The 13489-nt window shown below is 37.7% G+C and overlaps 1 protein-coding gene across 9 annotated transcripts in view; it reads left to right on the forward strand.

Annotated features, from left to right (window-relative positions):
- The window catches only part of LOC132265038 (low-density lipoprotein receptor-like), a 72867-nt gene extending 59434 nt beyond the window's left edge, over window positions 1-13433 (forward strand). For 7 of the 9 annotated variants that reach the window (XM_059765446.1, XM_059765444.1, XM_059765447.1 and 4 more), the window contains 4 exons: window positions 478-816; window positions 6183-6310; window positions 8391-8534; window positions 11223-13433. In XM_059765446.1, the coding sequence (XP_059621429.1) occupies window positions 478-816; window positions 6183-6310; window positions 8391-8534; window positions 11223-11267 (656 nt within the window). In that variant the 3' untranslated portion in view covers window positions 11268-13433. The remainder of the gene's footprint in view (window positions 1-477; window positions 817-6182; window positions 6311-8390; window positions 8535-11222) is intronic. The other 2 variants (XM_059765452.1, XM_059765453.1) reach the window with 1 other exon arrangement.
- Window positions 13434-13489: the final 56 nt, after the last annotated feature.

Here is a 13489-nt window from a genome sequence, read left to right on the forward strand (position 1 = left end):
TTTCACCATGTCGCCTCACATTTGGGAAAAACATGTAAGATTTGCCTTGGAATTCTGGCGCTTGAGCGTGAATGTGAGTGCATGGAATGCGAGAGGCATTTTTTTCCTGATCCAATTACACATTTTCTCCCATCTTGCCTGAGAAGACATATATCTATAGCAAAATGACACTCTGAGGAAAAGTGGATATCTTGCATTCTCACAATTTCTTCCCTCTTCGTATGCGGTGAGCGCGATTCACAACTTTCGAAGGCACTCCTTATTAGCTTTCCTCCAATTTGTCCGCGAGGCATGACCGAGGATTTGCGCGGGGGGAGGTGGAGGGGGTGGAAAAGGAGGGTGAAACTTTCAAACCGTGCGATAAGAAAGTACATATAAGAGTGAATAAAATTGAATTTGCAAAGACTTCGCGCAATGTGCCTTGGCAAATAATTCAGCGCGAGCTTTTGCTCACATCTTGTTCTTCTTCACTTGTAGTTAAGCGGCGATTAACTAAGAATGTGTACATTCTTGCCATTTGTTCCCATTTAAACACTCATACCGCATTAACCGCAACGTCATCATCGCAAGAAACATCATCATCATCATCAGTGGCGTCCGAGGGCGTCGAGACGTCCTACTCATCATCTGAGCATTTCACGCACAATCGCCAGCACGGCAATCGCACGGCGGCGAAGTGGTGGCAGGATGAGCACTCCTTCCCCTTTCGCCTGTTCCGGGCGGCCACGCTTGGGGGTGAGATGGTGCCGGGGCTGTATGTGTCGCACAAGTACATTCGCTGGCTGTGCAGCAGGCACGCCAGGGCGACAGAAGGAGGTAGTTTGCACTGAAATGTGCAATTAAAGTGGATGTAATTGCATTTTGGGGGCGGTGGATACTCAGTGTCTGTGGTCGTCTCAATTCACATGCAACCTCTTCCATCTTAGTCACTCCGTGTGTAATGTCTTCATTCCACCGAGGGGCGTTCAACTTGCCACTGTTTCTCGTCCTTGTTTCATGAACAAAGGTCGTATAGCTCGCTTATATTTCGATAAGCAAAGAAATACAAAATGTACAGCAGAAAGTCAAAGATTAGATACTTTTCGCATCTTTTCCCCCAACTAAGTACAATTTGTATGACACGTACAACGTATGTCTTACGATATCAAAAGGATTTGTCATATGACAATTTTAAATATTGCATAATAACATAAAATTTTGCCAAAATATCACGAATTCTAATCTTCTAAAGATTTGAAAAGCTCCATAAATACATAAACAACACTTGCTCATGAAGCAAATGACATTTTAGTCACACAAAATATTCATTGGATTCTTGTAGATTTCTCCAGCTTTACTCATTTTCCAAGAAAACATGAACTAAAAGTTTCATATTTGAATATAAAGTTCCAATTCAGAGTATTTATAATGGATGGTTATTTTGAGTTTCCATTGAGAGAAATTGGTTTCCAATTTAAGTATTCATTTCACTTTGAAGAACCATAATCATAAAATTTCTTACAAGCTGTACTGCAATTTGAATTTCATAATTTATGATAAGTAGTTGAGAAGTATAGTTTCAACAGAGGACGGAAGTAAGTGACTTTTCAGCTTGCATTAAGTTTGAGGAGTTTGTAAAGACATAAATAAAGTGTTTTAAGTACATTTTTGATGTTCATTTCCTCATGAATTTGAGAGAACGCTGGAAAAGCAGAGGAAGACTTGTGATCAATAAAGGTCAGTAGCTTTGAATTATAGCTACTTTTGAGGTGATTGGTCTCTTCTTGTTCTTCTTTTCTTACTCCTCAAATTTACTGTGATGCAATTGAACACCCCTCGAATTAATTGTCTGTGATGTCTAAGGAATATCATGTATACAGCATTTCACTCTAAAATAATGCCTCACATCTTCAAATTGTGTTGGCAAAGTTGGGCAAAATTGAAATATTACTCTATATCTACAATGTAATAGCACACTAGAATGGATAGTGTTTCAATTTATTGCTGTTCTGGGGTGTGAGTTGCATTGTGGATGCCACTGAAGGTGTGATGTGGAGCATTTCTCTCTGTGTGTGAGTGTTGGTCGACCACAAATTTGTCGGTTTTGAAGACTAATTAATCAAAATTGATTGTACGTGACGTCTCTTAGCGATTTTACAGGCTCTCACACATTATCCTTCAATTTATCCCAGACCGAACTTCTATAGCTATTTGGTGTTTCCGCCATAAACAACACTGGCGATGGCCAAGCGTTTGCGGGGTTGATTTGACGAGGAGCGTGTGTGGCGGCAAAGGGAGGTGAATAACATTGTGGGAATAATTATTAGGCAAGCAACACACAAGCCACAATTTTCCGGGAGAGAATTTATCATACACCACATATATAGAGAGATTTTGTGGGGAAGCGCTGCTTTGGCGGTTGGGGTGTGTGTGTGTGAGCAAAGTTATTTGAATATTGTGTAGACACACACACACATGAAGAGGGCAAAATAATAGCGCTATAATATGCAAATTTTTTCCGCCGTTTTTTTTTTGCTGCCTCTCCTTTGACTTGCGGTCCACACAAATTTCGCCTACGCGAGGGTGAGAATCTCGCTAAAGCATTTTCCCGCCCATCAACCACATTCGTAGCACATCAACATTATCCAATATCTAGTTTTACATCTTCCAACACCCTCACAGACATCACATAACAATAATTTCTCCTCATGTTTTTCCACACAGAGTCATTCAGTCAAGCTCTCATCATTTTTTTTTTCCTCTTTCCTTCTCACCATGTCGCGCTTTTTTCCGCCACCCCTGCCATAATTCTGCATATTTTGCTGGAGCATGGAAGGCGCGCGAAAGCACACTCACCTGAGATTTCCAATGGAAATTTCCACATTGTTCTTAATTTTGCGCAAATTGATAAGTTATGAAAATATTCATGTTGTTCGCACGGTGAACTTTCATGTGCTTTTTTAATGGCTTCACCCGCATTCTGAATGTGCTTTACATGAGATTTTATATGCGCATTTGCGCGAGGGTGGGAAATTACTCTCTGGGCTTCTACAATGATGGTAAGTGATGAGGGAGAGAGAGTGGATTTGTGGTTTGAGTGTGAGATTGAGCTTTGGCAGAGTTTAAATTATTCCTAATTAATTTCCTCATTATTCTTCTTAATTGAATTTACTCAAAGCACCACAAATTTCATTTTACAAAACCCCCAACCAAGGAAAAGTGAAGCGTGTTCAAAGGGAAATCATCATCACATGGAAGCCTTTCTCGCACTGACGAAATAATATTTCTCTCACTCTCTCTCTAAACGAATGATTTTTGTGTGAGTGTAATTCCGTAAACTACCTGTGGCAAGGCTAAATTCATCCCTTTATGCTTTTCCCCAGTTTCACATTTAAAGGGGGTGTGATTGTGTGTGCGAAGGGAAAAAAGAGTGCGAGACGTGAGAAGCATCTATCAGGGAAATTTCAAGTGGAAATCCTGGAGGATTCTCCAAGTGGAGTCCTGAGAGTGTTTGTGTCTCTCTCAGGACGCCACCCTAGAAACACTCTCGTGTGTGCCTGACTCTGGGGTTGGAATGAAGCACCCTCGAGCTGACTATTTAGATCGATCGAAGGCCTCACTTGAGTTGGAAAATAACAACCTCCACTGTCCGATTTTTTTGCCACTCTTCTTTCCCCCCTTTTCCTCCTCCGCACAGACACACTCACACGGAGAGTTGAGAGTGATTGGGGAGGTTTGGATAAACTTTCAGACTCTCGATAGCTTTCTGGCCTCATAATTTTCTCAGGGCCAATGGAGCCCCATTATTGACTGAAGCATCTCCAACACTATTTCCACCCATTCGCCGTCTGTAAACTCTCTCACGGGCTGTATTGCAAGTGGGCAGTTAAGTGCGAAAATACGAGCGAATGATTCTTCCTGTAGATACACAATTGCATCTCAATTTGAGAGTCCATTTCCTCAGCTTATTGCATGGCCAGTGGCTTTCAATCTTTCCTGCACTGCCACAAGTGTTGTTCTATATATGTGATGCTAAATGAATTTCACAGTCGAAATTCGTGTGGCTGCTCGTGCAAATTGTGGTGGAATTTGTGGGGTGTTTTTCCGAGGAAATTCCATTAACAACTCCACAAAGTTAAGTCACTAAATTAAGTGTCTCAAGCTTTTTCCACACCATGCTTCGCGTATAATTGCTTAAAGGTGTTGTGGAAAAATTAGATGCTGAATAGTTGATGAAAATTCAAAGCTGCAGAGTTTCGCATAAAGAGCAAAATTATTTCAACGATATCAAAGAGATTTCTCTGGCATTTATGGCAACTATCCAATTTTTCCACAGCCACTTTGCATGGTGAAGCTCTTCAGGAGCACAGAATGGAGAAAAACCTCAAAGAATGCACGCCATTTAGTCAAAGTGCCGCTGGCACACCACTGAATAGCAGTGAGACAGTTTGAGAATCTCTTGCATGCACTCTTGCACGAGGATCATCGGGTCATTGGTTTTCTCAAAACTATTATCCAACTCTCATTTTTCAGTCTTGCTTTGGCTTTCACCTCAAATCTCAATGGATTTTCCTCGTCGATGAGATGGAAATGTCCCACTTTTCATACCCTCATCGTGTTAAATTAGAATTTCAGGCGAAAACTCATTCTTTCGTAAAGCTTCACGTTTCCTTTAAGGCTTGACTAAAAACGTAGCTTTCGTCAGTAGCTCTGCAGGAATATTAATGTCGATAAATCGAAGATCTGAGTGAAGAGAAAAGGACATAAAATCTCCTCTCAATCGTCCAACATTGATGGTTTAAAGCCCATTAAAAGGGTTTTAAACATCAGAAGTTTGTACTACTTCCGCTGGTGGCGCTACAGTCAAGAAATTGGATCAGACATTTTCTGGATTAATTGCTAATCATTTATTAAGCCAATTTCTATCTTAACACCCTTTTTGTAGACATAAAATCTAGCATCAGTCTTTGAAGCCATGCCAGAAGCCGCCATATTAAACTTTTGACAGTCACGCTGTTAAAAGCTATTTAAATTTTTGCTTTAATTAATATTGAATTCGTTGAACATAGACAAATTGAATTTCCACTTCAGCTTCGAATCAAATTTGTCACTTTCAGAGTTAACCGCAAAAGCACAGCTCCATAAGTTTGCAACACAGTTGCTTATCACGTTGCTTTTTCCTCGTAACGTGTGGTTTCGGAGGACAATACATTTGATACGCTTTCCCGGCGTTCCATTGTTGTTACACTCCGTTCTCGGAAGGTGTCCTTCATGTGAAAATTCCCGTGCTTTAAAACTAATTATTTTGTCTGTTCCGTTTCCCCTGGAAGTTTCATTGTATTTTTTTTTCCTGTTCTTCAGCGTGTGTATATTTTTTTTACACTTCCGCCCTCACCTTTCTTTATTTGTCTTCTGTATTAGTCTATAAATAGGGTGTTGTGTAGCGCGCGCGGTGAAAGAAGAAACTTGTGGTTTTCAATTAGTATTTTTTCGTTTTGTTTTCCTATAGAAAGACATTGTGTCCTCGTTGAGTGTGTGTGTTGCTGCTTTTTTAACTTCTGCACAGAGTATATATTTTACTAACTTTCCAACCCATTTTTACTGTGCTTCACTATATTATGTTGTCGCTGGGTAACTTTATTGGGTGGCGGGGGATGAAATTGAGAGAAAGAGAGAAAATTTTATTTGTATTAAAACACTCTCTTGTATTTTCTCATGATGATTTTCATTTTCCCATTTTCCCTGTATTTCATATTTGTTCTCCACTTTTATATTCTCTGGCTATATATTAACATTTTATTTATATTTCTGAATGTGTTTTTTTTTTGTGTAACTCAGTTTAGTTGAACTGGTTTTCTCTTGTTTTCCTGAGTATTGTTTGTCTCATTTTCAAATTTGTATTTTCCCTCCCTTGAAACACACACATACAGAGTGTTGAAAAATGTGAATTACAGTGAAATTGCACGGTGTGTTCAAGATTTGATGCACACCCTGTGTTTACATGCTGGAGAAAATCCAATTTATGACAAATTAGAGTCCATAAATGAATTTTTCCCTCGGTGAAATTGTAGGTATTTTCTGTTTGTGTAGTGGAAAATGGGGTGCGTTTTTGTTGCACCACTTCAAAAAGTGTCTCCATGTTTTTTTTCTGTTCTAGTGCTCAATAAAAAGTGTTGGTTGTACGTAATAAATTTCCATTGCAGCTAACATGCGTCCCAATGGCAACAGTTCACAACCAAATGGACCTTCTGTGCAGCGCGAGGAGGCGAACTCAGGATTTATTGAGATTATAATCATTGTTGTGTCTCTTCTCCTGTGCTTCATCATCATGGTGAGTATTTATTTTCCGCATACACACACTTTATATTCACAATCCAGTTGCGAGTTTACAATCCTGACAAAAGCCAGACACTCAATTTTCGTGGGCTTTTTACACACGGTCACATGGAAAGCTCTCTCTGTGAGCTTTTTTTCGTGCCCTCGCGTCAGAGAGAGCGAAGGGAGGAAAAAATTGCTGTATGGGGTGAAAAGTTGTTTACAACAATCCCCATCGTTTTCAACACCCAAAGCCAAAAGTTATCAACGATTCAATGGGTTCCTTTAATAGTTTTTTTTTCATCTGTACTCCCAACATCATCCTCGATATATATTGAGTTTTTCGATTGATGCTCTTTTCTGCCCATGTCCTTCACCTTCTCACTCCATCGTCCTCTTTTCCACACGATACACGGAGAGTTTGAAGAGGACATACAAGCATTGACAGATATTTCAAAAACCCATGCGAAAAGTTCGTCAGCGAAGATAAATCTCCCCAGAGAATGTGGAATCTTTGATGAAAACTCATGAATTGTTCATTCCTTTTCGATAAATAATGACTTATTTCCGGAAAGGCTTCCTTTTTCCTCTTCTTGTCGACTGTGACTCCTCATAATTTGACGAGCACAGGGAGTTGAAATCCCTCCCATTTCACGGGCGTGTATTGAAATTTTCCTCGGGATTATCTCTCAAGCTGATGAAAATCTACTTGGGACTTAATTCCTCAAGCATTAATAAGACTGGAGAGACAGGGAGAAAGAGAGAGAGATAGAAGGATATGAAAAAAAACAATAATTGCGATATGATGGTTAGAGTGGAAAAGAAATTCTTATCCCAACCATTATATTGGCAACATGTGATATTTGACCCGTGAAAATTTGGGAGGAAAAGCCTTTTGGGACTTTAAAGAGTTGCGCGCCAATTTACATTGGCAAATAAGATTGTGAAAGTGTCTTTAAATTGGGTTTTCACGTTCGTAGAAAATTCTATGAATAGATAAACAGGGACACGATGGATGATGAATTTTTGACGATTTGCAAATCTAACTGATGGATTAAAATTCAAATTTACAAACTGAGAGTGGAATCAAAGTGGAAATTAGGCTGTTTAAAAGGTCCTTCGTCAGGTTTGAATTTTGACATAAATCAGAAGCGTTCGTAATGAGAGTGTCACAAAAAATTCTGCACGTGTCGATGAAAAAGTTAACATCAGCTAATATTTAAGTTGCGACATTGTGAATTATTTAATAACTGGGTAAGAATGCAGCTTTAATAGCTTAACAATTCATGGTTAACCCACAGAAGTTTATGAAAATATTAGCATTTAATTCTTTAAAATCGCATTACTAAGCTAAACTTTATTATCAAAACATTTCTCAAAGATATCTTCTATCGTGTCTAGAATCTTTATCAAACTATCAATGAGATGATTTATGTAAATTTTGCACTCATTTTAAACAATAAGGCGAGGAAAAATCATAACAAAATCCTTTAAATTTACGAGATTAGTGAAATTGGCGATAAATCTTGAATGCAAATACATATTTCTGCATGGAATTTAAAGAATTCCCCTCTTCGTTGTCTATAAAGTTTGCATGTTAAGAAGCATCCAATGGAAGTCTGCAAAAAAAGGCAAAATAAGAAAACAGTCTTGAGTTTGAGTGGTTGATTTTTTCACTCTCTTTGTTTTGACCTTTGGCACGACTGGGGAAAAAAGGGAGAGTTTGAGGGATGAAAAGTAATTAAGATTATTTGTGCGAAGTCTTGCTTCTTCAAGCGTTAAAATAACGTAATAAAGATGTTATTCACCAGCAGAAATTTTCAGAAGAAATCATCTCTGTAAAAGATGACGTCAATTGAAATAATTGAGTTGATGCTCTGGTGAATTCCTCGCCCACGTAAAATGAGCTTGTTCTTGAGCATTTATGCTCTTGCTGGGACACTCTGTGTGACATGCTATTTAGGGGCGACTCAGTCTGCTCTGTCTCTGTTTCTGCTCAAACAATGAGAAACAGACAGAGAGTGAGAGCGTCCGAAGGTTTGGGTGGAAAAGCCTTTGAAGTAATGAAAGTCTCCTGTCTATTGTGTTGCTTACAGACGAGCTTGTTCTGCTGCTACCGCCACTACCAGGCTAGGAATCTGACATCGATGAATTTCGATAATCCCGTATATCGCAAGACCACCGAGGATACGTTCCAGATCGAGAAGCAGGGCATGCACGGGCATCGCATCGGCGAAGAGGTGAGAGCGCTGACACGAGAGTGTGCCGTCAGTACAAGATAAATGATTACAATTTGCAACAACAAGCATTAGCAGTGTGAGGCGATCGTTCCATCATTTGCGCGATAAGGGGGCGGGAGTGGAGATGGGGTGTGGGACGCTGAGGGTTGTTTTGTGGGTTTTTATCCGTTTTCGCCTCCGTTCTTTAGCTTCGCACAGCGAAAGCGAGAGAGTGAGAGAGGGAGAGCGTGTGAGGCAAAAGGAAGGACATACTCAGAAAATATGGATAGATTTTTTTCTGCCACATCCTCTTCTCTCACTTTTGGGAGTAATCGCATTTTTTCCATGCTGTAGGAAAGAATATAACATGTAATATCTCCTTTTTTCTGGCTCACGAGAATCATAATGTATGAAAATGGAATTTCAATGAACATTCTCTCTCTCACTCATTTCTGTGAAGGGATGGAGAAGTGATACAGAAATTTTCCACCAAGTGACACCGAAAAACATGCATAAGATGAGGAGAGAAAACTCACAAGACCATTCCTCCTTATCGTCTTTTGATGATGTTTTTGCGGTCGTGCAATATTTCACAACGGAAGACGTTCGTTCGTTTTTTTTTTTTTTGACGGGGCGCAATGTGAAAAGAGTGAATTTTTAAAACAATTTCATGTGCGCACTCTGGAAAGAGTGAAATATACTTCTCCTCAACCTGTCACAAGGATTAAATGGCGAATGTTGTATTATTTTCCATCGCGAGAGTGCGAGTTTGAAGAAGATTTTGGGGGAAAATATGGGGGGGAAAAGCAGGAGCGAATTAACATTCTTAATGTGCAATTTTATTAACAAACCCCATGTAAAGTTTAATGAGAAATAACGTGATGAGAGTGTGTGACGATGTCACCTTTGCGATGGTGAAGTTGCAGAATGAAAATGGCTTTTCGCTTATGCAGAATTACATACTGGAAAATTTGTTTCTCTTCGGCCCCGCTAAAAAGAAGCAAACAAAAAAAGAGGAGAATCGTTGAAATGCTGCCAAGGAAAGCTTCCAATTTCATACTGTAAAATCCCTACAATTTATTAAAGCTCTCTCTCTCTTTTTTTTTACCTGGGATGCCATCAATTAAGCACGCTGTAGTAATTTGCAGCCCCATGAAATTTGATGAGGCGCCCAATCAAAATTCCCAGCTCAATGCAAATTGCAAAGCTCTCCGAATGCGATTTTGGCAAATATATATTTGTATATATATATGTATGAATTGAATTGCTCTGCACTTTCGGTATCTGATTCCCTAATTAATTGCTCTGCAATTGATTCCACAGGATTTTGATGAGAAGGTGTGTGCGCACCCTTTTATCACACTAATGCCTCCCGAACACACACAGCGCTTCAATTTTTAATTAACCGCCCGTGACGAAGTGGAAAGACACACTTAAAGTGGCGAAATTCCTGAAATTCCCGGTGGAAAAGGTGGAGAATTAGTGTAGATTGTGGGCCAAAAATTGGTGAGAGAGAGAAAGAGGAAAATGTGCGGAAAAATGGGGAGCTTTAAGCTCCAATTAGGGACTTGTTTGTCGTACAATTTTGAATCTCACACTCTCAATTATTCACCCATTTCAATTTATACTGTGAAATTTTTAATTAAGACCATTTTCAATCGGTCGTCGGGTGATTTTATTCCAGATAGAATGTTATAAATTTCCATGTGAAATTGTGTGCCAAATTTTCACTCAACAATGTGTAACGATAAATTGTGCTCAAACCAATTGAGAAGGGGAAGAATTGTTTCAATGCAGTTACAATTGAGGGAAGGGAGGAAAAAAAAGGATTAAGTTTACTATTCTGAATTGCATATATTTACACACTATCTCTCAATTTGGTGTGTGAGTGTTTTATGATGGAAAACAAATTGGTGGAAACTATAGGAAAAACTCTCGAGGAAAATTGAGAGAGAGTTTTTTTTTACAGTGTGTGCAAAAATACTGATAAAATAGTCTCTAAACTTTTCTACACCTCTCAATTTTTTAATGCTCACAAACACATGAGAGAGAATTTATTGCGTAGAGGGAATTTTGGCAGAATGTGAGAGCTTAATAAATGAAGAGAAGGGTAAGTTTTGATGTTGTTGTTGTTGTGCATGGTGAAAAATGCAGAATAAATATTTTCGGGGTTGCGCAGCAAAGAAGCAGAGCAAGAGAGAGCAAATAAGGGCGAGTTTATTCAAATTTAATTTATACACAATGAATTTTTCAATATTTACACAGATGAGAAAAAGAAAATTGATTTTTCTTTTTACATTGCAAATTCTATCTTTTTGCAATGTGAAAATTCAAGAGAAAACACGAATTTTGATTTGGAATATATCGCATTTCTGATGTTGGATATTTCTAAGTGAACAAATTTCAATTAATTTGTCATTCTTCATTCAAGTTTCTCTGACAATTCTTACTGAAGAAATCACGCACTTTAAGTGAATTTACACACACACACGAACATGACCGTTAAGAAATCTCACGTGGATTTCTGCGAACTCTGCATGCGTGAGCTTTATTCAATGATAAGGGAGATATGGCAAATGAAACATTTGATTTTCTGGCTCTGCTTCACCGGAAAATTGTGCGGGTGGAGCTTTTTCTGCTGCGTGAGACTTGAATTTAAATACATTATTCCTCATGCTTTTCCCATTGCTTTTCTCTCTCTCTTTGCAGGCTCAGGAGCCGCTGAATAAGCCTGGGACAAATGACTTTGTGTAGGGCACAAAAGGAAGGGGGAAAAGGGAGAAAGCTCAAAGGATCGAATAGCTTCGAATAAATTGTACAGATGATGGGAGCCAAAGTGTGAGACTCCCACCGAGCCAAATGAGGACGCTACGAAATGCAAAAGACTACGCAACAATCAAAACTGATGATGTGCCAAAAACAAGATGAAGAAGAGAACATTTTCCACAGGTATGATTTAACACGACACTTCACAAGCGCCCACACTTTTTTTTTTGTATAAATTATTATCATTATTGCTCTTCGGTCGTAAGTTTCCTATCATAATAATATTGTGGCGCTCTTCCTCAGAGGAAGACTGCAAAAGATGTTGTTGTGCGCAGAGTGAGAGACAATTGAGTTTGGAGAGTCTTAAGCACTTTGCTTAGCTGTAAATGCAATTTTGCCAAGACTCTTTTCTCTCGCTGCTGCACAGCATCGAAAATTGTGAGATTATTGTTTAATTTATTCGAGAAAAAAATACACTCTTATTTGTATGTGTTAATTTGGTTTTTAATTAACACTCCAGGGCAGCTTATTTATGTGTTTTCACTCTATACTTTTCCCTCGCATTTTGCATTATTATACCTGAGAAAAAGAAGAAAAAAATATGAAAATTAAAAGTTGAATTCTGTCTTTGCCAATACTTTAATTCAACACAAAGTCCTCAATAAAGTTACGAGAAGGTGAAAAGCGATGAGAGAACAGAAGATAAATCAAAGAATGGTGAAAGAAATTTGTCAAGAGAAAATCTATTTAAAAAATGAAATGATTTGAAGAGGAAAAAAAATGGATTTCTTTAGTAGCCAATTTGCTGTGATTATTTATTGATTGATGTTTAAAGTGAGAAAGAGAGAGAGAAATGATCAAACAAGTGAGAAAAATGCATTAAATTAGTAGAGAATGAAAAGCTCTTCTGTAAATAACAATGAAATCTGCATGAAGAATTGATTGTAGTGCAGTTTGATAAGAGGATAAACTAAAGAGTTGTTAAGTAAATATGTAGTGTAAAAGCGATTTATTTCCCATCTTATTTCTCTCACCATTCAAAAGTAAAATCATTCATGCATAGTTTGTAGTGGTGAAATAAACATACAAAAAGGTTAATCAAATTTTTCGGGGAAAAGGGAGAAAATTAAACATGTAATTTAATTAACAACAAGACACTTAGAATAGTAAGACAATTTTTAAATAAAACTTTAGCTGTTTAGATGTGCATATATTAAAAGAGAGTAAAAGAAAGAAAAAATCCTATTTGAGAAGAGGCGAAACTTTTAATCAATGTTTTTAATGAAATGATAAGATTATTAGAAATGTAAAATGTTGCTTGAGAGGCCAAAATAAGAAAAAAAACAAGATTTATCGCAAGAACAACTAAACCATGAAATCTTCCGATTGCATCTAAGCAAGAAAAAATTATACAAATAATAAGGAAAAAGAAAAACATTGAATATATATTTATTAGGTTTACATATTATCATGAAAATATATTAATATATGGAAATTATTTTATTGAGGTGGTTTAAAGTAGAAAAACCGACGGAATAATGAAGTGAAATGTAGGAAATGAATAATTAAAAAAAATATTTCGCGAAATGCTCAGCAAGAAAAGCTTCTCGTGGGAAAACCATGAGAGAGACAGAGCTTTCAATTCATGCCTCAATTTAAGCACAGCAGCCAAAAAAAAAACGAAGTCTTCTCATTTTATTCGTCAAAAAAGCGGTCTAATTCATTCCACTTGATGATTATTTGCATAACAATTGTGTGTGAATCTTGACTGTTTTTTTTTCTCCTCTTGTGTCTTCTTCACTTCCATTTTTACCCCCAGAAAGAAAAAGTGAGACGAAAGACACGCCGAAAGTTTAAAAGGGAGAAAGAATGAGGGCAAAAATGTACACACGCAAAAAAAGCGCCAACAAATTAAGAAAATGGGATTCATTATTATTTATGTGAGAAAAATATTTAATGGAATTGCGATGGGTGAAGAAGAGGAAGAAAGGGAAGAGGAAATGCTAAATGAGAGATGAAAAAAGGCATACAAAAGAAGTTAATTTAAATGTAAAGTCCTGCCAATTGCCATTTTTCTAATATAATTAATAACAATATATTTTGTAATAAATGTGTAATATTTTGCGTATTGCAAAGGAGAAAAAAGAGGGAGAAGAAGAAAAAAATGATGGAGAAAAACCATGAGAAAACAACAAAAAGATTAAGAGAGA

The sequence above is a fragment of the Phlebotomus argentipes genome, unplaced genomic scaffold (genome assembly GCF_947086385.1).
Source record: "Phlebotomus argentipes unplaced genomic scaffold, Phlebotomus argentipes genome assembly contig_2, whole genome shotgun sequence".
Taxonomy (NCBI): domain Eukaryota; kingdom Metazoa; phylum Arthropoda; class Insecta; order Diptera; family Psychodidae; genus Phlebotomus; species Phlebotomus argentipes.